The sequence below is a fragment of the Cervus canadensis genome, chromosome 13, assembly GCF_019320065.1.
Source record: "Cervus canadensis isolate Bull #8, Minnesota chromosome 13, ASM1932006v1, whole genome shotgun sequence".
Lineage (NCBI taxonomy): Eukaryota > Metazoa > Chordata > Mammalia > Artiodactyla > Cervidae > Cervus > Cervus canadensis.
Window position 1 is genome coordinate 448,383 of NC_057398.1, and position 27,588 is coordinate 475,970.

Genomic DNA, 27,588 nt, shown 5'->3' on the forward strand with positions numbered 1-27,588 from the left:
AGCAGCGTTTGGGGGAGAAAGTGGGATGTGCAGGGGTCAGGGAACTCTGAAGGGCTGCCGGCCTCCAGAAGCCTGAGGAGGAGGGCTCTAACCTCCCTCGCCAGTCTGCCCCTTCTTCTGCTGGAGCATCTCCTGTGTGGGCGTTGGGAGGAGCCCCAGGCCCCCGGCACGTAGAAATCCGGAGCACGACTCGGGTGCTGTGTGTCTTCAGGGAAAGTCAACTCTGGCCATTAGGAGGGATCCTATTGCAACAGTCTGGCAGCTTTCGTTCAAGTGCTTCCACTGCGCGTCCATCTTGCTGTCCTGCACAAGGCACGGGGACATTCAATCTCCCGTCACAAAGTCCTCTAGAAGCCCCAGCGTCACCCATCGCGTGGCGGCTTCCATCTTCCCTGGCGATGTTCCATCCTAAGCCAGAGAGAGACAGCCACACGTCGGCACTTACTGAGTCCAGGGACCAGCTGGGAGAAAAAGTGGCCTTGGCATTGAGCGCCCGCTAGTCTCACTTCGGGATGAGGCTGGTGGGGGAGTGGGCTGGCTGGTGGGACGGGAGTGCACGGTCAAGAGGGGTGGGGAGCAGGGGTTTGGGGGCCCTGGGGCTGCTTCTTTTCAGAACACATGCTGATGAGGGCTGACCACGTGACAGGACCGGGGTCTCACAGCAAGGGATGTGACTAAAGACAGAAAATCAGCGTGTCCCTGCCTTCCTGGAGCCTCCAGTCTAGCAGTGAAGACAGTTAGCAGACAAATACCTTCAAATAACTTATTAAAAAAACAGAGAGCTCACAGAATGTCTCAGAAGAGAAGTGCAGGGGCGGCAGGAACATAGCAGAGAGGCTGGTTTCACGGTTCACACTCAGGCTCCCGGGGTGGCTGACCTGGTCCCCTAGGTCCTGGGCCTGCTGCTCACCCGACACCGGGTTCTGGCCAGCCACCTCCTCCTCTAAGATCCAGCTCCATCATCTGTCGAATAAGGACAGCCCTGTGCCAGCCTCAGAGGGTGGCTGTGAGCGTCAGATGTGAGGTCCGTGGCTAATGCAGCTGATGGGTGGTGAGCACGCAGTCACCGGCTGCAGGTGTCATGATCACGCACATTTACTCCCCGGTCTGGGTTCTGTTCTCCGTATCCCACCTCCTCTCTCATCCTTGTCTTTCCGACCTTCAGCGAAAACTACCCTCAACACGCATGCACGAATGCGTGCATACATGCACGTGCACGCATGTGTGTACACACTCATCGTTTCACCTGGTTCTCATCATTCACTTATTCATTCATTCAAGGCTGGTATGTTTATATCCCTCTCCACCTCCCCCCCCCCCACCGACCAGGCCCTATAGAGAGATACAAGAATAATTACGGTGCGGTCATTCGCTTTCAAATGTAAAATCCATTGAGGTAAAAAACCCCTACATGTGCTATAAGGGAAAGTACTAATAAAACAGGAGCAGGGAAGCAAGTGCCCAGAGCTCCAGGGAGACGCACTGCTCTTGTGGGGAGTCAGGCAGCCCCCAGTGGGCACACCGAGGCCCTGGGCTGGCTGGGGGGGCTCCGGGGGCTGTGTGGTCAGAAATGTCTCTCGCTCCCACTCCCCAACTATCTGTCTGGGCCTCTCTCCCACCCAGAAGAGGCGCCGTCTTCTGTGACCCCAGCTCTGGTGCCATCCCAGCCAGCTTCTTGACGGGGCAGGTGAAAGCAGCTCTGTCCAGCCCCGAAGCACACTTCCTTCTGAGGCAGGGTCATCTGGGCCCAGGCCACCTGGTTTCAGCAGTCATCTCTTCCTCCAGGTTCTAAACTCAAAATACAAAGCAGAGCTTCCACTCTTGCAGGGCAGGACTCACGGCCTCCTGACCAAAGAGTGAGGGGGTTATGGGACGGCCTAGCACCCAGAGAAAACCCAGCACTATTGTGCCAGAGGGAGGAAAGGCCCGGGACCCCAAGCTCTGCCCAAAAGGTGTGGTGCATGTGGCGGACAGGGAGCTAGAAGCAATTAACTCATGCCTAGAGTGGCTCTCAGCTGGACTGAGTGACCCCAGGAAAGTCACATTTTCAGGACTATAGGGTGGCAGTATAGTGTGGCAGATAAGGCCATGGGCTCGAGTCGAATGACATAGACTCAAATCTGAGATGTGTGCCCTTGAGTGAGTTATTTACCCTTTATGAGCTTCAGGAAATGGAAAACAAGGATCCTAGAAGTACCTGGAGAAAGAAGAATACTTACTGCAAGCATTATGGAGTTATTTCAGATATCAAATACGATGACGCACACAAAGCAAGCGGCAGGGTGGCGGACACTGTGAGCACTTGGTCTGTGCGGACTCAGTTTACGGCCATCCCAGCTTTCTCCTCTTCGGGGAGGCGGGAAGTTCCTCTGGAGAAGCAGACTGTCTCTGAAGTCAGCCACTGGCCTGGCCCACACTCCTGGGAGGAGTGGAACTGGGCAGAGGAGAGCTCCAAGACAGAGCACAGACACACAGAAAAGAGGGTGGGGGAGGGGAGAGAGGGCAGAAAAGAGCCCGCCTCCCCTCTCCAACCCTGGCCCAGCCAAAACCCCCATCAGGCCCCAGTCATAGACTAGAGCCCCAGACCCAGAGCCAGAGGTGGTGCCAGCCTCACTCATCCACAGCCATCAGGCCAGGTGGGGCTGGGGGCAGCGACCTCCTGCTGGGTGGAGCTCTTGAGGCCCCCAAGCCTCTGGCTCAGTGGAGCCCAACCCACTGGGGAGCAGGACCCTCTAAGGGGATGTGGGTTCTGAAAACGTGCATCCCTCCACAGGTGTGAGTGTGGAGAAGGCTCGTCCCTTGCATCCTCCACCCAAGATGATGTCAGCCTGAGAGCTGTCTACAGGAAAGACATTCTGGAGGGAAGTCCCCCAGCTACTTGAATAAAGTAGACACAACTTGAATACATCGCTATTACCCTGGAGGGCAGACAATCTGCTCCAGTGAGGGGAGAGAGAGAGCTGTCCCTTCAGTGTCCTGGAGAGTGAAGACGCCTGCTCCAGAGGCAGTCCTGTCTCCAACCTTGTCAAGAGACCTGCTTATAGCAACTGTTTCCAAGGGGTGACCTTCTCATGCCGCGGTGTGTAGAAACCCCCACGTCGAGAGCCCCCACGGGTTACAGCGGCCCAGATTATCACAAATATTTAAGGGACATCCACTACTTCTCGGCGCTGAGACTGAAAGTACCTTGGCACTGCCTGCCCTCACGGAGCTCCGGGGAGTCGGTGGGGCCCTCACCCACCCAGACGATGTAGGCAGCATTAATTCACACTTGACAGCCAGGTACTAGAACAAAGAAACGCGTCCGGGAGTTCGGGGAACCCTAGCGGAGCGACCCGGGTCGGGTGACTTCAGTGATGGGTACCTCTCCGCACCTGGCGCCCTGCCCCGCCCCCGGCACCCTACGCCCCGCCCCGCTGTCCACACGCCCCGCCCTCTGCGCCGGAGCCCTGCCTTCGGCCCGGAGCCCCGCCCCCTCAGCCCCTCCCTCTGCGTCGGAGTCCCGCCCCCTCCCCCACCTGGAGCCCCGCCTTCCGCCCCGCCGCTCAGTCCCCGGCTCCGATTGGCTGCAGCAGGAGGCGGCGAGCCAATCCTCGCAGAGTCTAACGCCCTCCTCCTGGGATCACTTCCGCCACCGGGCAGGCCCGGCTCCGTTCGCCCGGTATCGCGGAGCCGCGGAGTCAAGATGGAGGAGTACGCGCGCGAGCCCTGGTGAGCCTGCCTGCCGCCTGCCCCGCTGCCGCCGCCGGCCCCGGATCCCCGGGCCCCCGGGTCGAGGCCGCTCTCAGCCGCGGGCACGGCAGCGCCAGGGGCCGTGGGCACCCGGGCGTTAGCAGCCGGCTGGGGCCACCGGGGCTGCTCCCGTTGACCTTGCGGCGACTCGAGGGCGCCCCGGCTCGGCTGTGCCGCCGCGACCCCTGCCCCGCGGCATGTGGGGAGCATCCCCGCTGCCCGCTGGCGATCCTGGGCTCGTCCTTGCGTCCGCGGGGCTCGCCCTGCGAGGGGAGGCGGCGGTGTCCTGGGAAGGTCCGCGTGGCGCGGCGGCTGCGGTCCGGGCGGTGGGGAGGGGGACCCGGGCGGTGGGGACGGGGCGGCGCACCCGGGAAAACGGGGAGAGTGGAGTGTGCTCTCCAAGTCGCCGACAGCGGTCCGTTCGTTCGGCACCTAGCGAAGTCTGTCCCAGGAATGAAAGCGTGGAGGAGTCAGGCACTCACACGGTTTAAGGCTTCTGGGGTCATGAATGACAAATCAAATCTTGTTATTTGAGTTCTTGTGTAAGAGCAGGAACCAGGGTGTTCTCCAGCTGTGTGAAAGGGCCCAGGGCTTCACACTTTGACATTGCCCGCCTGCCATGCTGCTGATTTGTGCTGTTTTCCTCTCTGAAATGAGATACAGAGCGTCTGTTTCAGCGCCTCCCACTCCTTCAGTCTTTCTTATCCAAGGTGGTGGTCCCCCTTCCCGGTGGTGCTCAGGCGTGCAGGGCTCCTCGCCCTGTGCACTGCTGTCGTCACTTGCTCCTCAGTGTGATGTGACACAGGGTGTTAGGAGGGGGAAATATTTGACTTTGTTGGGTTAAAGATTTTTATGGAATATTAAATTTTCATTCTCTATTCAGTTTGTTCAGTCCCTAAGTTGTGTTTGACCCTTTGCGACCCCATGGACTGCTGCACAGCAGGCTTCCCTGTCCTTCACTATCTCCTGGAGTTTGCTCAAACTCAGGTCTATTGAATCAGCGATGCCATCCAACCAACTCATCCTCTGTTGCCCCCTCTTCCTCCTGCCCTCAGTCTTTTCCAATGAGTCAGCTCTTCGCATCAGGTGGCCAAAGTATTGAAGCTTCAACTTCAGTCCTTCCAATGGATACTCAGGGTTGATTTCTTTTAGGATTTATGGGTTTGATGATCTTGCAGTCCACGGGACTCTCAAGAGTCTTCTCCAGCACCACAGTTTGAAAGCATCAATTCTTCAGCACTCAGCCTTCTTTATGGTCAACTCTCACATCTGTACATGAATACTGGGAAAACCATTGCTTTGACCATACGGACCTTTGTTGGCAAAGTGATGTCTCTGCTTTTTAATACAATGTCTAGGTTTGTCATAGCTTTCCTTCCAGGGAGCAAGTGTCTTTTAATTTCATGTCTCCAGTCATCATCCGCAGTGATATTGGAGCCCAAGAAAAGAAAGTCTGTTACTGTTTCTACTTTTTCCCCATCTATTTGATGGGACCCGATGCCTTGATCTTGTTAGTTTTTTGAACACGGAGTTTTAAGCCACCATTTCACTTTCTCACCTTCATCAGGAGGCTCTTTAGTTCCATCCTGAGTATGTCATAGGTACTTCATCATCTTACTCTTTGATCACGTGTTCTCGGAAGCCCTTGGTCTGTGGTAGAAAGAACTTGGAGGCTTTGGAGTACTAGATTTTTTGTACTTAAATTGGTTCTATCAATACCTGTATGATCTTGTTCAAAGTGCTTAATCGCTGAGCCTCTGTTCATCTGTAAAATGGCGAGGCGACAGGAATATTCTTTTGCAAAGTTAAAAGATTAGGCACTCTGTAAGGGCCTCCCTGGTAACTCAGATGGTAAAGAATCTGCCTGCAGTATAGGAGACCTGGGTTCAGTCCCTGGATTGGGACGATCCCCTGGAGTAGGAAATGGCAACCCACTCCAGTATTCTTGCCTGGAAAATCCCATGGACAGAGAAGCCTGGTGGGTTACAGTCCATGGCATTGTAAAAGTCAGACACTACTGAGCAACTAACACTTCATAAGAAAATAGGCTGACTTCCTTGAAAGTCAGGTTATTTGCATTATAAGCCACCTAAACCATTTATTGTTCAGTCACTCAGTCTTGTCTGACTCCTTGCGTCCCCATCCCCATGGACTTTAGCCCGCCAGACTCCTCTGTCCATGAAATTCTCCAGGCAAGAATACTGGAGTGGGTTGCCAGTAGATCTTCAGAGGATCTTCCCGACTCAGAGCTTGAACCTGTGTCTCCTGCATTGGCAGGAGGATTCTTTACCACTGAGCCACCAGGAAACCCACCATATTGGATATTTTAAAAATGTTAACTTTTGATCTTGTGATTCATTATTGGTTCTCAGTTGCCCTGTGTTTTCCTGGCATTTATATTTAGAGTCTGGGTCCAACTTTGCTTTTGTGTATCTGGCACGTCCCTGAGGGAACACTGATTTCCACAGATGTGGTTCAGAAGCTGTTTCCATCTTGCATTTGTTTTAGACATCATCTCGTGGAATACTGTGGCTGCTCTCTGATCTGAATCCTGCTGTTTTTTACTGATTTTTTAAATGCTCATTTCCATTCTGATTATAGGATCATTAACCTTTTAAAGTTAGTGACTCTTCTTTGTCTTTTTTTTTTTTTTTCCCCTTGGCTGCACCAAGTGGCTTGTGGGAACTTACTTCCCCAACCAGGGATCAAACTCGGCCTCAGCAGTGAGAGCACCAAGTCTCACCACTGGACCACCAGGGAATGCACCTCTATTAATATTTCTACCATTTTGAGGAAAATTTCCTAACCCTTTTTAGTCTCAGAGCACTGCTTCTTAATCTTTTAGAGTGAAGTCAGGTTGCCCATGGGTTGTGCTGACTTTAGACTCTGATTGAGTAGGCTGTGGGTGGAATCTGCCCAGAGTCTGCATTTGTTGATTTTGCTTTCAGGCTCATTGAAGGAGGCCTGGGTAGCCAGACCTGTAGCATCAGGCTGACAGTTGGATATCTGTTGCATGAGATGGTCATTCTGTACCAGCCTCTGATTTGTATTAGGCTTGGAAAGGACAAGGTGTTTCAGCTTCAGGATTTTGTGTTTCTATCTGGCAAAGTCAGAAATGACTCATTATTCAGATTCCTCAGCAGCAGTGATGCACTGAAATCACATGTTTACTTGACCAGGTGGATTGCCCACTTGACCCTGGAGGTTAGAAAAGACATTCATGAACCGGATTATTCACAGACTTGTTTTTTTTTTTTTTTAAACATTTATTTATTTGGCTGTCTCCAGGTCTCTGTTGTGGCACGTGGGATCTCGTTCCCTGACCAGGGATAGAACCCAGGCCCCCTGCACTGGGAGCTGGTCATCTCACCCACTGGACTGCTAGGGAAGTCCCTGCTCACAGGCTTGTTTCGTTTTGGCCATGCCTTGCAGAACCTTAGCTCCCCAACCAGGGATGGAGCCCAGGGCCACCACAGTAAAAGCACTGAGTCCTAACCACTGACCGCCAGGGAATTCCCATTCACAGATTAAATTTTTATCTTTTTTTTTTTTTTCATTTATTTTTATTAGTTGGAGGCTAATTACTTTACAATATTGTAGTGTTTTTTGCCATACATTGACATGAATTAGCCATGGATTTACATGTGTTCCCCATCCCGATCCCCCCTCCCACCTCCCTCTCCATCCCATCCCTCTGGGTCATTCCAGTGCACCAGCCCTGAGCACTTGTCTCATGCATCCAACCTGGGCTGGTGATCTGTTTCACCCTTGATAGTATACTTGTTTCAATGCTATTCTCTCAGATCATCCCACCCTCGCCTTCTTCCATAGAGTCCAAAAGTCTGTTCTGTACATCTGTGTCTCTTTTTCTGTATTGCATATAGGGTTATCGTTACCATCTTTCTAAATTCCATGTATATACGTTAGTATACTGTATTGGTGTTTATCTTTCTGGCTTACTTCACTCTGTATAATGGGCTCCAGTTTCATCCATCTCATTAGAACTGATTCAAATGAATTCTTTTTAATGGCTGAGTAATATTCCATTGTGTATATGTACCACAGCTTCCTTATCCATTCGTCTGCTGATGGGCATCTAGGTTGCTTCCATGTCCTGGCTATTATAAACAAGTGCTGCGATGAACATTGGGGTACACGTGTCTCTTTCAGATCTGGTTTCCTTGGTGTGTATGCCCAGGAGTAGAATTGCTGGGTCATATGGCAGTTGTATTTCCAGTTTTTAAAGGAATCTCCACACTGTTCTCCATAGTGGCTGTTCTAGTTTGCATTCCCACCAACAGTGTAAGAGGGTTCCCTTTTCTCCACACCCTCTCCAGCATTTATTGCTTGTAGACTTTTGGATAGCAGCCATTCTGACTGGCGTGTAATGGTACCTCATTGAGGTTTTGATTTGCATTTTTCTGATAATGAGTGATGTTGAGCATCTTTTCATGTGTTTGTTAGCCATCTGTATGTCTTCTTTGGAGAGATGTCTGTTTAGATCTTTGACCCATTTTTTGATTGGGTCATTTATTTTTCTGGAATTGAGCTGCACGAGTTGCTTGTATATTTTTGAGATTAATCCTTTGTCTGTTTCTTCATTTGCTATTATTTTCTCCCATTCTGAAAGCTGTCTTTTCACCTTGCTTATAGTTTCCTTTGTTGTGCAAAAGCTTTTAAGTTTAATTAGGTCCCATTTGTTTATTTTTTTTGCTTTCATTTCCAGTATTCTGGGAGGTGGGTCATAGAGGATCTTGCTGTGATTTATGTCGGAGAGTGTTTTGCCTGTGTTCTCCTCTAGGAGTTTTATAGTTTCTGGTCTTACATTTAGATCTTTAATCCATGTTGAGTTTATTTTTGTGTATGGTGTTAGAAAGTGTTCTAGTTTCATTCTTTTACAAGTGGTTAACCAGTTTTCCCAGCACCACGTGTTAAAGAGGTTGTCTTTTTTCCATTGTATATTCTTGCCTCCTTTGCACAAACTAAATTTTTAGTAAGCCAGATTCCTGGAATATTAGTTCCATTCCACTGATCGAATTAATCAGATGTCACTGTACTGCATGAGTTAGGTAGCTGCATTTGGAGACCAGGTTTACAAATGTAACCTCTAATGATTAGATGTTAGAGGTTACCAATGTGTTAAGTGCATCTGATACAAACTAAAGTTCCAAGTGCTAACTTGGACTCAGTAAACCCAAAAAGAAGTTTTAAAATTTAAATATTAAATAGTGTGTCTTCCTCTGCACCTGTTGAAGCCTTATTCTTTGGGTCTCAGCTTTAAATTTTGCTCCATCTGGAGAGCTTAGCTTGATCGCGAGGCAGTTGGATCACCATTTGGTTATAGTTTAATTTCCTAGTGCTTGTTAATTTGCTTTGCAGTGTGCCGACTTAGCGTAGATGCACCAGCAGTTGAGTGAGTGAGCGAGCGCTGTGAACAGTAGGGAGCTGAAGCCAGTTCACTCCCTCGGCTTAGAGGACGGGCGGAACAGCTCCATCTGTTCGGGATCCTTCTCTGTGTTCTGTGGGCCTGGTTCTGGTTGCTGTGGGCCCTGCATTGGCATCTAGTGTGTCCCTTGTCAGCAAGGGGCTCTGTGGCTTATAGATGAGAAGTACGCTCATCTTGTGTCTTCTCTCTTTCCTGTTCTCAGCCCCTGGCGCATTGTGGACGACTGCGGTGGGGCCTTTACGATGGGAACCATAGGTGGTGGGATCTTCCAGGCAATCAAAGGCTTCCGCAATTCTCCAGTGGTAAGTGGGTGGCCAGGCTCATGCTACCATCACGTGATCGCTGTTTGCTAGTATCACTTGGGCCTGTCAGTGGGTTGGAAACCTGTTACTCTCCTTTTGTTTCCTTACAGGGAGTAAACCACAGACTAAGGGGGAGTTTGGCGGCTGTTAAAACCAGGGCCCCGCAGCTGGGAGGTAAGCAGTGTTGCTGTTTGAGCTCCAAACGATTTTTTCCCTGTTTTTTTTTTTGTTTTTTAAGATGAAGCTCTGTTTTTTGTTTATTTTTTCCCCCTTTTCTTTTTTAGATTTTATGAGTTAGTAATTTTAGTTAGGTCTAAATAACTGCTTGTCCCCTTCTGAGGGTTCTTGGTTTATGGTTAACTTTAACTTACATCGTTGCACCCAGTTGAAAATCTGTCCTTCAGAAGCTGGGTGGTGGTCTGTTTCTGGTTGCCTTTGTTTTATTTCCCCTCTTATCCAGAAGGAAAACAGTGTGTCCACAGCTTAGGTTTGTGAGTCTGGAGTGAGTGTCCAGGGTGACGTGAAGCTGACGCGGGTAGGAGCAGAAGGGTTGGGGTTCATGAGAGCTTGCTGGACGTCCGTGCAGGAGTGGAGGGGATGATGTTCATCATGTTCTTTAGGCTTGGTTACTCGGAAGCTGGGAGAAGAGGGGGCAGGAAAGCTGGACGCTGGTATTCACTTACAGAGACCGTTAGGCTGAAGGGGCCACGTGCCGCACAGAAGCAGAGCCCGCACCGAGCCTCCCCTTAGCCTGTACGTCAGAAGAGATGGTCTCTCTCTGTCTTTATAGCATTTTTTCTCTTTAGAAGGTAGTAGCTGGCCTATGTTGTTTATTGAGTGCTTGTCATGTGCTGAGCACTCCAAGTGTTTTATTATTTTATTTAGTCCTCATAGCAACACAGAAGGTAAGTAATATTATCTCTGTTTTCCAACGGAGGAAATGGAGGCTCCAAGGTTGAAGTGATGGTGTATCTGTTTTCTGTTCTTGCCACTGTAATAGTTGGACGCCTTGGAGAGTAAACGGCCTCATTTTCCTCTGACCTAGTGGTTACCGCGTTGTTCAGGAGTGATGAGTAGTAAAGAAGCACACACGCCACCCTGACCTTCGATAAACGCAGAAGTCCTGCAGGTGTTAGCAGGCACCTTGAGAGGCTGCTTCTATCACGCGTTTTCAGTGAATAGAAGAACAGGTGACGGTCACAGCCAGGCTCAGCCTAAGGAGACGTGACAGCTGAGCATGAGGTGGGGCCGAAAACAGACGTAAAAACTGAGGATCTGAGTTTAGTGCAGGCGGCAGTTAACAATGTGCAATGTTTGGGACTCCCTGGTGGTCCAGGGTTAGGGGTCTGCCTTGCAGCGCAAGGGACGTGGGCTCGACCCCTGGTCAGGGGTGCGTGGAGCAGCTGAGCCGTCGCCACGGCTGCCGGAGCCCATGTATGTACCTCGAGCCCAGACTGCATCAGGAGAAGCCACACAGGGAGACCCCCGCACACGGCGGCTAGAGAGGAGACGCCTGCACACGGCAGCTAGAGAGGAGACGCCCCCACAGCTAGAGAGGAGACGCCCCCACAGCTAGAGAGGAGACGCCCCACAACTAGAGAGGAGACGCCCCCACAGCTAGAGAGGAGACGCCCCCACAGCTAGAGAGGAGACGCCCCCACAGCTAGAGAGGAGACGCCCACACAACTAGAGAGGAGACGCCCCCAAGGCTAGAGAGGAGACGCCCCCAAGGCTAGAGAGGAGACGCCCCCACAGCTAGAGAGGAGACGCCCCCACAGCTAGAGAGGAGACGCCCACACAGCTAGAGAGGAGACGCCCGCACAACTAGAGAGGAGACGCCCGCACAACTAGAGAGGAGCCCCCCCACAACTAGAGAGGAGACGCCCCCACAGCTAGAGAGGAGACGCCCCACAACTAGAGAGGAGACGCCCCCACAGCTAGAGAGGACGCCCCCCACAGCTAGAGAGGAAGACGCACCCCACAGCTAGAGAGGAGACGCCTTACCCCACGCTAGAGAGGAGCCCCCCCAACGACGAGAGGAGACGCCCCACAACGGAGGAGAGAACGCCCCACAGCTAGCAGAGAGACGCCCCCACAGGCTAGAGAGGAGACGCCCCACAGCTAGAGAGGAACGCCCCCACAGCTAGAGAGAGGACCCCCCACAGCTAGAGAGGAGACGCCCCCACAGCTAGAGAGGAGACGCCCCCACAGCTAGAGAGGAGACGCCCCCACAGCTAGAGAGGAGACGCCCACACAGCTAGAGAGGAGACGCCCACACAGCTAGAGAGGAGACGCCCACACAGCTAGAGAGGAGACGCCCACACAGCTAGAGAGGAGACGCCCCCACAGCTAGAGAGGAGACGCCCCCACAGCTAGAGAGGAGACGCCCCACAACTAGAGAGGAGACGCCCCACAGCTAGAGAGGAGACGCCCCCACAGCTAGAGAGGAGACGCCCCACAACTAGAGAGGAAGACGCCCGCACAGCTAGAAGGAAGACGCGCCCCACAGTAGAGAGGAGACGCCCCACAACTAGAGAGGAAGACGGCCCCCACAGCCAGTAAGGAGAGGAGACGCACCAGCACCTAGCTAGAAGGAGACGCCCCCACAGTAGAGAGGAGCGCCCACACAGCTTAGAGAGGAGACGCGCCCATCCAGCTAGAGGGGAGACCTCCCCACAGCTAGAAGGAAGACGCGCCCACAACTAGAGAGGAGACGCCCCACAGCTAGAAGGAGGACGTCCCACAGCATAGAGAGGAGACGCCTGCACACGCAGCTAGGAGGAGACGCCCCCACAGCATAGAGAGGTCAGACCGCCCACAACTAGAGAGGAACGCCCCCAAGCTAAGAGGGAGACGCCCCACAACTAGAGAGCGAGACGCCCACACAATAGAAGGAGACGCCCCCCACAGCTAGAGGAGAGACGCCTGCACACGTGGCAGCTTTACGAGAGGAGACGCCCCCACAGCTAGAGAGGAGACGCCCCCACAGCTAGAGAGGAGACGCCCCACAGCTAGAGAGGAGACACCCCCACAGCTAGAGAGGAGACGCCCCCACAGCTAGAGAGGAGACGCCCCACAACTAGAGAGGAGACGCCCCACAACTAGAGAGGAGACGCCCCCACAGCTAGAGAGGAGACGCCTGCACACGGCAGCTAGAGAGGAGACGCCCCCACAGCTAGAGAGGAGACGCCCCACAACTAGAGAGGAGACGCCCCCACAGCTAGAGAGGAGACACCCCCACAGCTAGAGAGGAGACGCCCCCACAGCTAGAGAGGAGACGCCCCACAACTAGAGAGGAGACGCCCCCACAGCTAGAGAGGAGACGCCCCCACAGCTAGAGAGGAGACGCCCCCACAGCTAGAGAGGAGACGCCCACACAACTAGAGAGGAGACGCCCCCAAGGCTAGAGAGGAGACGCCCCCAAGGCTAGAGAGGAGACGCCCCCACAGCTAGAGAGGAGACGCCCCCACAGCTAGAGAGGAGACGCCCACACAGCTAGAGAGGAGACGCCCGCACAACTAGAGAGGAGACGCCCGCACAACTAGAGAGGAGCCCCCCCACAACTAGAGAGGAGACGCCCCCACAGCTAGAGAGGAGACGCCCCACAACTAGAGAGGAGACGCCCCCACAGCTAGAGAGGAGACGCCCCCACAGCTAGAGAGGAGCCCCCCCACAACTACAGAGGAGACGCCCCCACAGCTAGAGAGGAGCCCCCCCACCCCGCACATGGCAGCTAGAGAGATGACCCCACCACCAAAACTAGAGAGGAGCCCCCCCACAACTAGAGAGGAGCCCCCCACAACTAGAGAGGAGCCCCCCCACTGGAACCAGAGAGGAGCCCTGCCGCCACAACCAGAGAGAGCCCTCACCCAGCAAAGAAGACCCTGTGCAACCAAAATGAATTAATTAAAAAACATTATTTAAAATAAATACAAGTACGGGGATGACACTTACGAGTTTGATTCAGGGAGTGTAAACTGAGCTCTTCCAGTCGAGCTCCTGGGAAGGGCAGCGTGGGAAAGCCATAGCTGTGTCCTGAAAGGTCTTCTATTTCCAGAGCGGAACCGAGATGCTTTGACACGTCCCTGCTCTTCCTGCCCGTCCATGCACCTGGACTCATCCCGAGTGTAGTCAGCCGTTCCTTCCCATTGAGAACGGTACTTGGGAGCACAGTCTGGGCCCTAGTATCGTTGCTGTGGGCTGTGGTTGCTCCCAGGCCTTCCTAGCAGTGTCCTGTGTATTTACTATATACACGTGGACCCTCTGACCACATACGTATGCACACAGTCTCGATCTGTTTTCTGTGTACCTGTGTGTATTAGGATTCAGGGGTTCACAGGGATAGCCCTGATTCCAGTCCATGCCCACAGATTCCTCCTTCTTTCTCCCGTTGTATACCTTCCTCCCTGCCCGACACCCTTCCACACGGGCACACGGACCCCCGTGCCTGGGACTGTCCCTCCCGTGGACGCTGCTCACCTGCTCTGGCTGAGGCTGCCCTCTCGGGCCCCCGTCTGTATGGACCAGTCTCCACTCTCGTCAGCACCTGGCTCACCCCGGCAGGCATCCTTGGAGTGGGAGGGTCAGACCTTGTGAAGGAGTAGAGCGGGTGGGCCTTGTCTGAGTGTGCCCAGGTGACTGACACCCCTGGGCATCATCTCTCGCAGCGCAGGGCTCCCCTGAGCCGGAAGGGGTGACTCAGTCCTGTCCTCTGGGGCGTCTGGTGCAGGGCCCGCAGTGAGCAGGCTGTGGTTCAGCTGACCCTAGTCAGCCCACCCTGCGTCCGGAAGTTTCAGGGGGTGCAGGATCCCGGCATGGGGGCTCCTCAGGTCGTTTTTCTTACTTTTTAAATTGTAGTAAATACAAGAACGCTTTCTATGGCGTGCAAGCTGTGTGTTCATTTTAGAAGATTCGGAAAATAAAAGCACAAGGAAGTTGAATCGCCTGTTACCATCTGTCATCTGGAGATGCTGACAGTTGGAATCTTGGTGTCAGCTTTCTAGATTCTTTGTGCACTTCTACACTTGGATGTGTAGGTGCTTGTCATTTTTACAAACTAGTCACCATCTAGGAAGAGTTTAAGTGTGAAGTGATCTGAGGGTTGCTTTTAGCTTCGTGCTTGAGGAGTAAAGGGTGGGAGGGAGGGGCGGGTAACCTCCATTCCCCACGGCTCCACAGCTCTCACCGCTCAGATCACCCTTAGCTCCGAGTGTGTCTTGACTCGCGCCCGTGACTCCGCAGAGGACCTGGGCGTCTCCTGTGTTCTCGTCGCTGATTCCACAGAGCCGGTGCTGAGTGGCTCTGACTGGGGGAGACGAAAGGGGAAGCTGCGTTAAGGAACGGAACAGGCGCACACGCTCTGCCGGAGCGGCGCTGAGCGTGCGGAGCCCAGTCCGCCGAGGCTCCGGGCCGTGGCTGATCGCTCACTGACGCGTACAGCCCAAGCTTTATTAAAAAGATAAGCATTCTGACTTGTTCAGTGCTCAGAGTGCACGAGTTCTAAGAATACAGTGAGTGTTGTCATTTAAGCTTGTTTTTGACTATAACGTGTAAAATGTGAGAACAATGAAATATGTTTTGTTTCTTTAATAAAACAGGTAGCTTCGCAGTTTGGGGAGGCCTGTTTTCCATGATCGACTGCACTATGGCTCAGGTCCGAGGGAGGGAAGACCCCTGGAACTCCATCACGAGCGGTGCCTTAACCGGAGCCGTCCTGGCGGCAAGAAGTAAGGCGCGCGTGTGCGTGTCGGCCGTCTGACCCTCAGCACGCCTGTAGCGGCTGAGCCGAGCCTTGTGTCAGTCGGTTTGGTGTGGGTGCGAGTGTGAGCTGGGGAAAGGGGAAGGATCTGTTACTTGGAACGTTGAGCGTGCGAGCGCCTGGGGCTCCGACCAGTAACCGCGTGGTCAGAGCAGCTCGCGGTCTAGTTCTCCACCAACGGCTGTGACCGGCCTCGCCCTCCTCAGCCTGCAGTGAGTCACGGGCCTGCCGCACAGCACTGTTCGGAGTGTAGAGGGCAGAACCTTCTGGGTCCCTGGGGTTAGAGCGGCCCAGGACTCCTCTGGGCCTGGGGGTGAGCTGAGGTCACCAGGTGGTGAGGGTGTGGGCTTCGTGGGTCGTGACGCCTCTGTCACAAGCACTCAACTCTGCCGTCACAGCCGGAGAGCCTCTGCAGACCGTGCGCGAGTGCACATGCATGTTGTTCCAATAAAGCTTTATTTAAATAAACAGGCCGTGAGCTGGATTTGACCTGTGGGCCCCAGGTGGTTGACCCCGGTGTTGGTCAGAGAGAAAGAGGGTTTGGGAGTGGGGGCAGCAGGTGCCCTTGGACAGGTCTCTCCTTCAGCGAACCTGATGTTAACCTACATCTCTGCTTCTCTCTCTAACCAACGTCCTCAGATGGACCAGTGGCCATGGTCGGGTCGGCTGCCATGGGTGGCGTTCTCCTGGCTCTCATCGAAGGGGCTGGTATCTTATTGACACGCTTTGCCTCTGCCCAGTTTCCCAATGGTGAGTCGTCTGTTAGCACACAACGCAGGCATTTGGAATGAAACATGTTCTGTCTGCTAAAATGTGGTCGTTTGAGCTCCATGCACTATGGGTGAATGTACCGAGCTTGGTGAGGATTGTGGTCACAGGGGCGGTTCTGGTCGAAAAGGTCGGTGTGGGTGCAGTGGACTGTGTTTGTTCACAGGAACAGAATGCTTGCCGAGATGGCCTGCCCGGATCTTTGCTCACAGTTCTCAGGCCTTGTCAGCACTCACTCGCTTCTTGTAAGAGATTGCTGACCATTTCAGAGCTGTGTGAAGGGAGGCCTTGCAGATGCGGGAGCGTCACGTGCTCAGTCTGTGCCCTGTGCGGTGTGTGCGCGTGTACGCTGGCCGCCGGGGGCAGTGGGCACGTGGGTCTGGCACATGCACAGGCGAGTGGGGTGAGACCTGGCGGTGGTGCCTCTCGGGGGACAGTGGCCCCTGTTGGGGGCTCGCTCTAGAGCCGGCAGGGAGAGCTGTTTGAAGTTGGCGGTATGTCATGTTGCTGCCTGCCCCTCCCGTCCAGTGCCAGGGAACGTGCCGGGCAGTCAGCTGGGCCGCCAGCATCCATGACGTGGCCAGGCAGTGTCTGCTCCGCAGTCAACATGTGCGGGTTCTTGTAAATTAGAAAACTTGAGTTGTCTAAACAGGAATATTCCTTGACGTCATAAGGCAGCAGAAAGACACAGGATCATTGGGGGGTGGGGGTGGGGGTTGAAAGTTATTTTTGGAGCTCAGAAACTATTTGGCACAGAGCTTGGAGCTGGTCACAGCTTCCAGTTCGGTTCGGTTTCCCTGATGCAGGGTCTTCTGGGGCAGGGCTCCCAGAGGCCTGCTCAGCATGCCAGTGGGTGACCTAGGTGGACCCTGGCCCTCACGCCTCCCTTCTGTTTTCAGCCATCACTTCTTAATACTCTGTTGTGATTTTGCTTTTGCTTTTCAGTTTAATGCTTTAGTGTGAAAGATTTCACATAAAACGAAAGAAAAGTTGCATATTGTCAGGAATTCAGAAATTGACATAAGGAGAGGTCAGTCACACCATCTTGTGGGATCTAGCCTTGTTTCCCTGGCTTTAGGCTTCTGTCCTCAGAAGGAAGAGCTGAAGGAGATGCTTTTTTATCTTAGATTGAGATGTTTCCAAAAAGCTTTGTGGGGGGTGGAAGTGTTTGAAAAGTTAATTGTGTGTTTCCAATTAACTTACATGAAAAAGTTCTTAAAAAATAAAACTGTATCCAAATGGTAACAAGGGTTGTTTTTGGTTTATCTTTTCACCCAGTGTCTCCTCCAGCTTTCTGGAGGAACAGATATTTTAGAGTGAAGAAAGGCAATCACTGGAGTGAATGGAGCTCTGGAAAGAGCCCTCTTTCCCGCTTCCTCTTCCTCCCATCCTTCTTTAGTCTGCCTCAGTTTCCCTGAGGGAAGGAGTGATCATTACCATTACATGCTTTCTTTTAAAGAGCCATGTTTTACCTTGGGTCACAGGCCGTCCCATCCCTCGAAAGCACCAGCTCCTGTACTTAGCATCTGTGTAAGCTAGGGGCAGGCCTGTCTTCCCATTGCAGAACCTGCTTCTTACATGCGTCATTGTATAGATTGTATTACTGAGTTCTCTTGAAACATGACTGAAGTACTTAAACTTTGTGAAAATAATTTTAAATAGCTACTGAAAAATATGTCAGGACGTGTGAGAGACTGGTGCGGTCTTGACATGGCAGCTTGCTCAGCAGACGCTTTAAAACTGGCGTGCTGCTCCTTGCTGTCATTAGTCCATCTGACTGCAGAGCATTTAGAGCCGTCCATCCAGGGGTAGTGGGCAGGGGGCGCTGCCTATGCCGACCGCCCCGCGGCGCCCGCCCCCACCCCGCGCAGAGGCGGTCTCATGGGAATCGAGCAGCTTCACAAACAGATTACAGCCTGAATGTGGCAGGATTTCTTTTTGAGTTGATTGATTTGCTCTCTACAGAGACTTGTTCCTTTAAACTACGTAGCATTTAGGTGGGGTTTAAATTCTCTCTGAACTGCAGGTCCTCCGTTTGGTGAAGACCCCTCCCAGTTGCCTTCAGCCCAGTTACCAGCCTCGCCCTTCGGGGAGTATCGACAATACCAGTAGGACTTCTCTCCCGGACTTCTACAGAGTGAGCTCAGTCTAAGGAAAGATGTCAGAAGATCAGGTTCAGTCTGGTTTTAAAACCGCGGGTGGGACAACTGTGGCCAAAGAGGCTGTGAAGAGACTTTCAGCACCTTTTTGTATTTAAAGGAACATGGTTGGGGCGGGGGGTGGGGTGGGGTGGGAATCTTAAAAGATAATACATTTATTTATTCACACTTGGATTGCATTTGTGATCAAAATAAATGTCTAAAATCGTTAGAAGGAAATACAGTGAGTGCTTAGAAGATGGAGGACCACACGGCAAGCAGCCAGGAAGCGTGACTTTCCTCGGGGGCTTTTCAGCCTGGCTTTGTTCTGTTAGTCAAATAATAAAAAATGCCTGGAGATTGCTCTCTCTTTTAGGATGAGTTGTAGAGTTCTGCTTTTCATCCTCAAATTCAGACAATGCAGAGTCCCCTGAAGACCACGCGATGCGGTGGCCCGGGTCGGTGCACTGCAAACGCCGCCCGGCCTCCCCCTGTAGGCACAGTGCGTCCTGGCTCGCGGGTGTCAGCGGCAAGACGCGAACTCCTCACCGTCAAGGCTGCTGGGTCTCGACTCTTAATAATCAGCAAAGCTTCCTTCCAGTAAACCCAGCTCTGTGTCAGAGGCTCACGGAGCAAGTAGTAGCACTGGAGAAGTCTGGTGTTTATTGCGTGCTGGAAAGTGTATAAAATCCAGGTTGTTTTTAATGTGTTGCAAGTCCTTGAACCTGATCTTTGTAAGGGGTGTCCTTTGGGGTCTGGTTGGGACTAGAAAACAGATTGGCTTTTCAGAATCGGCCGCTTTACTGGTGGTGGAAACACCGAGTGTCCTCGAAGGCAGGCTGTGGCTCTCTCCCCTTTGCCTGCCTGGTGTGAAGGCCGCCTGGGTGTGATGAGCTCAGTGCTACACATGTAGCAAGCATTTAATTTACTCCTGCTGGTTTGAGCTTTGTTTGTGTGGTAAAATACCCAGGAAGTAATGTTTCTTTTAACCATTTGTAAGTATACAATTTGGTGGAAAATAAATACAGTGTATCAACCACCTTTAGTATCCCAGAACTTCTGCAGCAGCAGGAGCAGAAACTGGTGGATGGTAACCACCTCCCATCCCACCCCGCTCCCCAGCTTCTGGTAACACAGGTCTGCTCTGCATCTCCGAGTTTGCCTCTTTTGGGGATCTCGTGTAAGCGGAACCTGTGGTGTTTGTCTTTCTGTGTTGCTCTTCATTTAGGTTCATTCATACTTTTTGACGGTTGAGTGATAATACTGCATTGTAGGCTGAGACGGCATTTTATTTCTCCATTCATCCGTTGACGGATGTTTGAATGATGCTGGTGTGGACACGGGCATACAGCTATCTGAGTCCCTGCTCTTGGTTCTTCAGGGTGTATTCCTAGGAGTGGAATTGCTGTGGGTGTGGTGATTCTGTGTTCAACTTCTGAGGAAGCGCCAGATTTTCCCAGTCGCTGCACCATGACATTTCCACCAGTTGCAGTTTTCTACACTCTTGCCAACATTTTCCTCTACAGCCAGGCTGGTACCTGTGACATGTGTCTCACTGTGGTTCTGACTTGTGTTCTTCTGGTGGCTGACAATGCTGTACTTTTTAGCCACGTGTGAGTATCCAGGGTTTGTCTATCAGTCTGTAGCTGGTTTAACTTCCAGGCGTAAATGTAAGGAGGCTTCATCACAAGAACAGTTCAAAGCTGAGGGCAGGCAGAGAAGATGCTTTATGTTCTTAAGGTTCCCAAAACTCCTCTTAAATGGAGCATCAGTTTGGAAAGCAAGTCCTTTCTTGTGAATTCAGAGTCGCTGAGGTATGTGTGTGTGATGCTGGCATGTTTTCCCGTTTTACTGGTCACTCAGCATCTCTGAAGTGATCCTTGGGTACGGATGAATTTTCTAGAAAGAGGGGTGGGGTGGAAGAGAAGAGTCTTGAAAAAGATGGAAGACCAGTTCTTTTTTATTCCACCACACGCAGGACAGCAGGTGGGAACCCAGAAACCTTCTAGTGGTTTCCCAGCCTCTTGCTTCCCTCGGACGCCCCGTCTGCCCCAGACTTAGAAGGACTTCTGTTCTTGGAAAGCCTGGCTGCCCCCTGCCCATCCCCTCACCTGCTGGAGCTTGCCCAGGGGTCAGTGGTTCCGTCTCTCCTGTGTCCACTGCGGAGATAGGGGGCAAGGAGGGAAGGAAAAGGGGGAAAGCAAGCTTCACTCCTCAGTTTTCTACTGGAAGCCTTGTGCCATCATTCCCAGGCATGGGAGCGTGTCCTCAAGCACTGTGTCCCTCTGACCGTCCATCGGTGGAAACATGCGTGACTGCCCCCCCACCCCCCTGCCTATGTAGCCTGCTGGCTGCTTCCTGACGATTTGGGTTTTTTCTCTTTCCCCCTCCTCCTTTTCCCCCAACATTTTTTTCAGTGAAAATAGCAAATCTGTAAAGTCGAGGTTCACAGTGAACACATATATACCCACCGCCTAGATTCTATGGTTGACTTCACAACACTTTACCATTGCCGACCTGTTCCCCTTCCCCTGCTTTCTAATAAAGTTGAAGTTCATGAAATTCATTGATAAGCATTGTAAAATGTGATTATTTTAAAGTTTAGAGACTAGTAGAAACCAGGTAGGTTATGGATTCTAATATCTTAAAATACTGATTTGAAATGTTTAATAAATATTCTGAAACTAATTTTGGTGTATGAGAGCCCAGAGTAAAAGGTAAAATCACCAAATTTGTTCTAATTACCAAGATAAACGTGGAAACAGGAAGGAATTTTACTCTAGGTGTTTTTCTGGAATAATGGAGTCAGTTCCTCAGTTTCGGTTGAAACGCCCATCAGAAAGATCCCATCTGCTTCTCTCATTTTTCCTTAGTATCTTCCACTGTGTGTGACATTGGCATGAAATAGTGAATTTCTGAGTCAGGCTGGAACACGTGGGTACAGGACTGAAGCCCATCTGTTTCCGCACATGGGCCGGCTCCTCAGGCTGGCGCGGCCACTGCGCCCCCCTGTGGTGCGTGGTGGTAGCGCATGGTGCCTCTAGCCGCCGGTGGTCTTAGAGCAAAAGGCCCCATCAAGGCTCGTGGGCCAGATTCACCTGCCGCCTCTTTCTGTGTGACCTGTGAGCAAATAATGGATTTAAAGTTTTTATAATCGTTGAAAAAATAAAACACTGCCATGATGCATGGAAATGACGTGAGAATCCCAGGTCCATAGAGGGCCAGCGGGGCACAGCCGCACCACGCCTTCCCGTGGTCAGGGGCTGAGCTCACGCAGACAGTGCAGTCTCTGATGGCATCAGAGAAGCACAAGCCAGGAAATGTTTGGTTTTTCTGGCCTCTGGGCATGCAGGATCTCAGAGTCTTAACCCCTGGACAGCCAGGGAAGGCCCCATTTGCCCTTCACAGGAAAAAAGGTGCCAACTCTGTCAGAGCAATTAAAAGTGAGAAGATTGATTCTTTTTGTCTATACTGATTATATTTCTAGCACACCTTTTCTTTGTGTGGACCCAAGTGGACCCAAATTGGAAGTGGTCAGGCGGGAGATGGCAAGAGTGAACATAGACATTTTAGGAATTGGCGAACTAAAATGGACTGGAATGGGTGAATTTAACTCAGATGACCATTATATCTACTACTGTGGGCAAGAATCCCTTAGAGGAAATGGAGTAGCCACCATAGTCAACAAAAGAGTCTGAAATGCAGTACTTGGGTGCAATCTGAAAAATGACAGAATGATCTCTCTTCATTTCCAAGGCAAATCATTCAGTATCACAGTAATCCAAGTCTGTGCCCCGACCAGTAATGCTGAAGAAGCTGAAGTTGAATACTTTATGAAGACCTACAAGACCACCTAGGACTAATACCCAAAAAACAGGTCCATTTCATTATAGGGGACTGGAATGCAAAAGCAGGAAGTCAAGAAATAGCTGAAGTAACAGACAAATTTGGCCTTGGAGTACAGAATGAAGCAGAGCAAAGGCTAATGGAGTTTTGCCAAGAGAACGCACTGGTCACAGCAAAACACCCCCTTCCAACAACACAAGAGAAGACTCTACACATGGACATCACCAGATGGTCAATACTGAAATCAGATTGATTATATTCTTTGTAGCCAAAGATGGAGAAGTTCTATACAGTCAGCAAAAATAAGACCGGCAGCTGACTTTGACACAGACCATGAATTCCTTATTGCCAAATTCAGACTTAAGTTGAAGAAAGTAGGGAAAACCATTACCATTCAGGTATGACCTAAATCAAATTCCTTCTGATTATACAGTGGAAATGACAAATAGATTCAAGGGATTAGATCTGATAGAATATCTGAAGAACCATGGACAAAGGTTCGTGACATTGTGCAGGAGGCAGGGATCAAGACCATCCCCAAGGAAAAGAAATGCAAAAAGGCAAAATGGTTGTCTGAGGAGGCCTTACAAATAGCTATGAATAGAATAGAAGTGAAATGAAGTGAAGTTGCTCAGCCGTGTCCAAGTCTTTGTGACCCCATGGACTGTCGCCTACCACACTCCTCCGTCATGGGATTTTCCAGCCAAGAGTACTGGAGTGGGTTGCCATTTCCCTCTCCAGAGGATCTTCCCAACCCAGGGATCGAACCCGGGTCTCCTGCACTGTAGGCAGACGTTTTACCATCTGAGCCACCAGGGAAGTTCAATAGAAGAGAAGCAAAAGGCAAAGGAAAAAAGGAAAGATATTCCCATTTGAATGCAGAGTTCCAAAGAACAGCAAGGAGAGATGAGAGCCTTCCTCAGTGATCAATGCAAAGAAATCGAGGAAAACAATAGAGTGGGAAAGACTAGAGATCTCTTCAAGAACAAGGGAACATTTCATGCAAAGATGGGCACAATAAAGGACAGAAATGGTATGGACCTAACAGAAGCAGAAGATACTTAGAAGAGGTGGCAAGAATACACAGAAGAACTATACAAAAAAGATGTTCATGACCCAGATAACCACAATGATGTGATCACTCACCTAGAGCCAAACATCATGGAATGTGAAGGCAAGTGGGCCTTAGGAAGCATCACTACAAGCAAAGCTAGTGGAGGTGATGGAATTCCAGTTGAGCTATTTCAAATCCTAAAAGATGATGCTGTGAAAGTGCTGCACTCAACATGCCAGCAAATTTGGAAAACCTAGCAGTGGCCACAGGACTGGAAAAGGTCAGTTTTCATTCCAATCCCAAAGAAAGGCAATGCCAAAGAATGCTCAAATTACCACACAATTGCATTCATCTCACACACTAGTAAAGTAATGCTCAAAATTCTCCAAGCCAGGCTTCAGCAATATGTGAACCATGAACTTCCAGATGTTCAAGCTGGTTTTAGAAAAGGCAGAGGAACCAGAGATCAAATTGCCAACATCCGCTGGGTCATCGAAAAAGCAAGAGTTCCAATAAAACATCTTCTTTATTGACTGTGCCAAAGCCTTTGACTGTGTGGACCACAACAAACTCTGGAAAATTCTTAAAGAGATGGGCATACCAGACCACCTGACCTGCCTCTTGAGAAATCTGTATGCAGGTCAGGAAACAACAGTTAGAACTGGACATGGAACAACAGACTGGTTCCAAATAGGAAAAGGAGTATGTCAAGGCTGTATACTGTCACCCTGCTTATTTAATTTACATTCAGAGTACATCATGAGAAACGCTGGGCTGGATGAAGCACAAGCTGGAATCAAGATTGCCGGGAGAAATATCAATAACCTCAGATATGCAGATGCCACCACCCTTATGGCAGAAAGTGAAGAAGAACTAAAGAGCCTCTTGATGAAAGTGAAAGAGGCGAGTGAAACAGTTGGCTTAAAGCTCAACATTCAGAAAACTAAGATCATGGGTTCTGGTCCCATCACTTCATGGCAAATTGATGGGGAAACAGTGACAGACTTTATTCTTTTGGGCTTCAGAATCACTGCAGATAGTGACTGCAGCCATGAAATTAAAAGACACTTGCTCTTTGGAAGAAAAGTTATGACCAACCTAGACAGCATATTAAAAAGCAGAGACATTATTTTGCCAACAAATGTCTGTCTAGTCAAAGCTGTGGTTTTTCCAGTAGTCATGTATGGATGTCAGTTGGACTATACAGCTGAGCGCCAAAGAATTGATGCTTTTGAACTGTGGTGTTGGAGAAGACTCTTGAGAGTCCCTTGGACTGCAAGGAGAGCCAACCAGTCCATCCTAAAGGAATTCAGTCCCGAATATTCATTGGAAGGACTGATGCTGAAGCTGACATTCCAATACTTTGGCCACCTGATGCGAAGAACTGACTCATTGGAAAAGACCCTGATGCGGGAAAGATTGAAGGGCGGGAGGAAAAGGGGATGACAGAGGATGAGATGGCTGGATGGCATCACCAACTCAGTGGACATGAGTTTGAATAAACTCCGGGAGTTGGTGTGCTGCAGTCCATGGGGTCGAAAAGAGTCAGAAGCGACTGAGCGACCAAACTGAACTGAAGCTCCTCTCCGGCCTCATCTTTCTGTCTTGAGAACCTGCCTGAACATGTCTTACACCGCAGGGTATACAGGTGGACCTGGGTGGCATTAGAGGAGAGGACCCTGCGCTTTTGCAGTGGGCAGTAGCACCCCTTCTCTTGCCCTGAGGGAGGCATTACGCAGACTGCACTGCCCGGGCAGCGTGACTCCCTTTGTTCCAAAGCGAGACCCTGTCTCTGTCTTGGCGGGCATCAGCCAGTGGGTGCCAGCCTGGCCCCTGTGGACTCGAGCTGTGTGCCCCGTCCAGCCCCTGCTCTCCATGTTGTGACACCAGCTGTGTCTCTGCGCCGTCAGACGTCTAGTGGGAAAAACCCGCCCTGATTGAGAAGCGTTAGGACAAGCTGACTCGCCCTCTGCTCCAGAGGAGGCGCTGTCTCTACAAGCAGCATCACCAGACAGCCCAGAACAGAGGCTACCTCGTTGTGCAGCTGTGCAGATGCACGTGTGAGCCGCGGAGAGCTGGGTCCCAGAGTCGGCTTTAACTCGAGCGCACTGTGGTTACAGGAATGTTCCGTGTACCCTTGAGTCTTTTACTTGTTAGGAGCTTTTCATGGCCTGTCTGTGGTGAATTTTGTGTGTTTTCTCTAATGGTTAGGTGCAAAGTTAGGGGTGTGTTGACTAGGTAGAGATGGTGACTTAAGTTTTGACTGAACTCCTGTGCCTCACGTCTTGGTTGTGGCACGTCAGGTCTTCACCGTGGTTGCGGGATCTTCGCTGCAGCACACAGGCTGCCCAGCTGTGGCTCCCGGGCTCAGTTCACGGCGTGCAGGCCTAGTTGTCCTGTGGCCTGTGGGGCCCTAGTTCCCCAGACAGGGATCAAACCTGCTTTGGAAGGTGGATTCTTTAATCACTGGACCACCAGGGAAGTCCCAAGACTGTGACATTTTTGTACAGATCTTTTATGTCTGTGTAACTTTTGTCTGATCTGTTAATTACTGGGCAAGATACATAAATGTCTTACTGGCAGATTTGCCCATTTTCCCTTGTAATTCTGTTAATTTTTGCTTTCTGTATTTTGAGGCTATACTGTTAGCTACATCTCCCAGTGTGTGAGCTAGAACACTGATAAGTAATGTACACCTGGGTATTTATGAATGCCTCATCCCAAAAACTTCTGCCTCCCCCAGCCTGGGGTGACTACCAGCCTGTTCAGCTTGTTTCTTTTCTTCCCCTTGCTTCACTGGTGGCTCAGACAGTAAAGAATCTGCCTGTAATGCAGGAGACCCAGGTTTGATCCCTGGGTCAGAAAGATCCCCTGGAGAAGGAAATGGCTACCCACTCTGGTATTCTTGCCTGGGGAATCCCATGGACAGAGGAGCCTGATGGGCTACAGTCCACGGGGCCGCAGAGGAAACACACCTGTGCAACTAACAACACTTAACTTTCACAAGTTTTCCCATTGGTGGGTTTGTGAGTTACACTAATTCTATATTCTTTAGGTGGTTTTCTTGAAAATATACCTAAGAAAGAAATCCCAGGACTTCTCTGATAGTCCAGTAGTTAAGACACCGAGTTTCCAATGCAGAGGGCACAGGTGTGACCCCCCGGTCAGTAAACTTTGTAAGATCCCTACATGCCATGCACTGCAGCCAGAAAAGAAAACAATCTTATTTATCCCTAAATCTACTCTCCTCCTCTTGATCCAAGGAACTTCAATGTCAGTCACCCTCTTCTTTTTTTTTTACCCTCTTGCATACATTTAATTAAGGGAAAAAAAATATTTTGGCTGCCTCATGCAGCATGCAGGATCCTAGTTGATACAGTGGCTGGCATATGCAGGTGCTCAACAAAAATGCCTTGTATAATGAAATGAGTAAGTTGAAGGTAGACGTACTGAATGACTATCCTCAGGGCCACAGAAGAGTGGTTTTCTGAAGTTTTTGGATTTCACTAGCCAGTAAGTTAAAAAAGAGAAGAAAGAAAAAAAGGAAGAAAACTGACTTTGATTTTATATGGAATTTCAAATATCTACTATAAGCATTTCATAAAATAAGATGTATTTAACACTGTAAAACTAGGAAGCACATACTAGGATACTATTTCCTTTATGGGAAACTCCCTACATTGTCTCTTAAAATTTCATTTCCTAAGGGGAAGATCCCCTGAGGAGGCAATGACAACCCACCCCAGTACTCTTGCCTGGAAAAGCCCATGAACAGAGGAGCCTGGCGAGCTACAGTCCATGTGGTCACAAGGGTCAGACACGACTTAGCGACTAAACCACCACCACCACCAGAAGGAACCCCCCCTGCCAGTGCAGAAGTAAGAGACTTGGGTCCCATCTCTGGGTCGGGAAGATCCCCTGAAGGAGGGCATGGCAACACACTCCAGGATTCTTGCCTGAAGAATCCCACGGACAGAGGAGCCTGACGAGCTGCAGTCCATGGGGTCGCAGAGTGGGACACGACTTACAGTTTCCAGCACAGCTGATGAGCGGCTCCTAGTCAGCCGGGCTCCTGGGAGGGTCACCGGCACAGCCAGCTGTCCCACACAGGAGGGGGGACACGCGGCCCACCAGCTGCCAGCCTCACAGCCGCCGTGCTGGTCCCCACCCTTGGCGGAAGGACGAAGGGCCACACGCTGGAGCCCCGACTGAGTTACCATGGCTCAAAAGAGGCTGTAATTTCTCCTGTGTCACAACTGCACAGAGAGGAAGGAAAGAGTCTCCTTTCTTGGCGAAGGTTTGCTGCAGAGCTTGTGAGCTCAGACCGACCCCCGGGCTCAGTGCTGCCCGCCCGCTGGACTCTGACATGGCAACCTCAGCGCAGGGACTGGGGGCCATCCCAGTGGGATGAATTCGGGCCGAGGTGGATGAAACTGTCGCCAGCGGGCCTGTCCAAAGTCCTTCGGTGAGGGTGCAGAGCTGGGAGTGGGGTAGGGTCAGGGGAAGGGCGTGGTCTGCGCGGGGGCGGGGCCTTCCGGAGCTCG

At 51.2% G+C, this 27,588-nt stretch overlaps 1 protein-coding gene and 1 long non-coding RNA gene across 4 annotated transcripts; one reads left to right on the top strand and one right to left on the bottom strand.

Moving 5' to 3' along the window:
• Positions 1–3,512: 3,512 nt before the first annotated feature.
• Positions 3,513–18,525, top strand: TIMM17A (translocase of inner mitochondrial membrane 17A). Its single transcript, XM_043485144.1, has 6 exons — positions 3,513–3,711; positions 9,381–9,480; positions 9,591–9,654; positions 15,078–15,206; positions 15,878–15,988; positions 18,033–18,525. Exons 1-6 carry the CDS (start codon positions 3,686–3,688, stop codon positions 18,116–18,118), a joined length of 516 nt encoding a protein of 171 aa, XP_043341079.1. The 5' UTR covers positions 3,513–3,685; the 3' UTR covers positions 18,119–18,525.
• On the bottom strand, positions 18,269–27,561 carry LOC122451955. 3 transcript variants are annotated; one of them, XR_006272553.1, is made up of 5 exons: positions 27,073–27,561; positions 25,077–25,482; positions 20,890–21,264; positions 20,256–20,303; positions 18,269–20,043 (listed from the first exon to the last, which is right to left on the bottom strand). It is a non-coding gene; the product is annotated as an uncharacterized LOC122451955 (long non-coding RNA). The 3 variants fall into 3 exon arrangements; XR_006272552.1 differs by having other exon boundaries at positions 25,077–26,550; positions 27,073–27,525; XR_006272551.1 differs by having other exon boundaries at positions 25,077–27,554.
• Between the last annotated feature and the right edge of the window lie 27 nt (positions 27,562–27,588).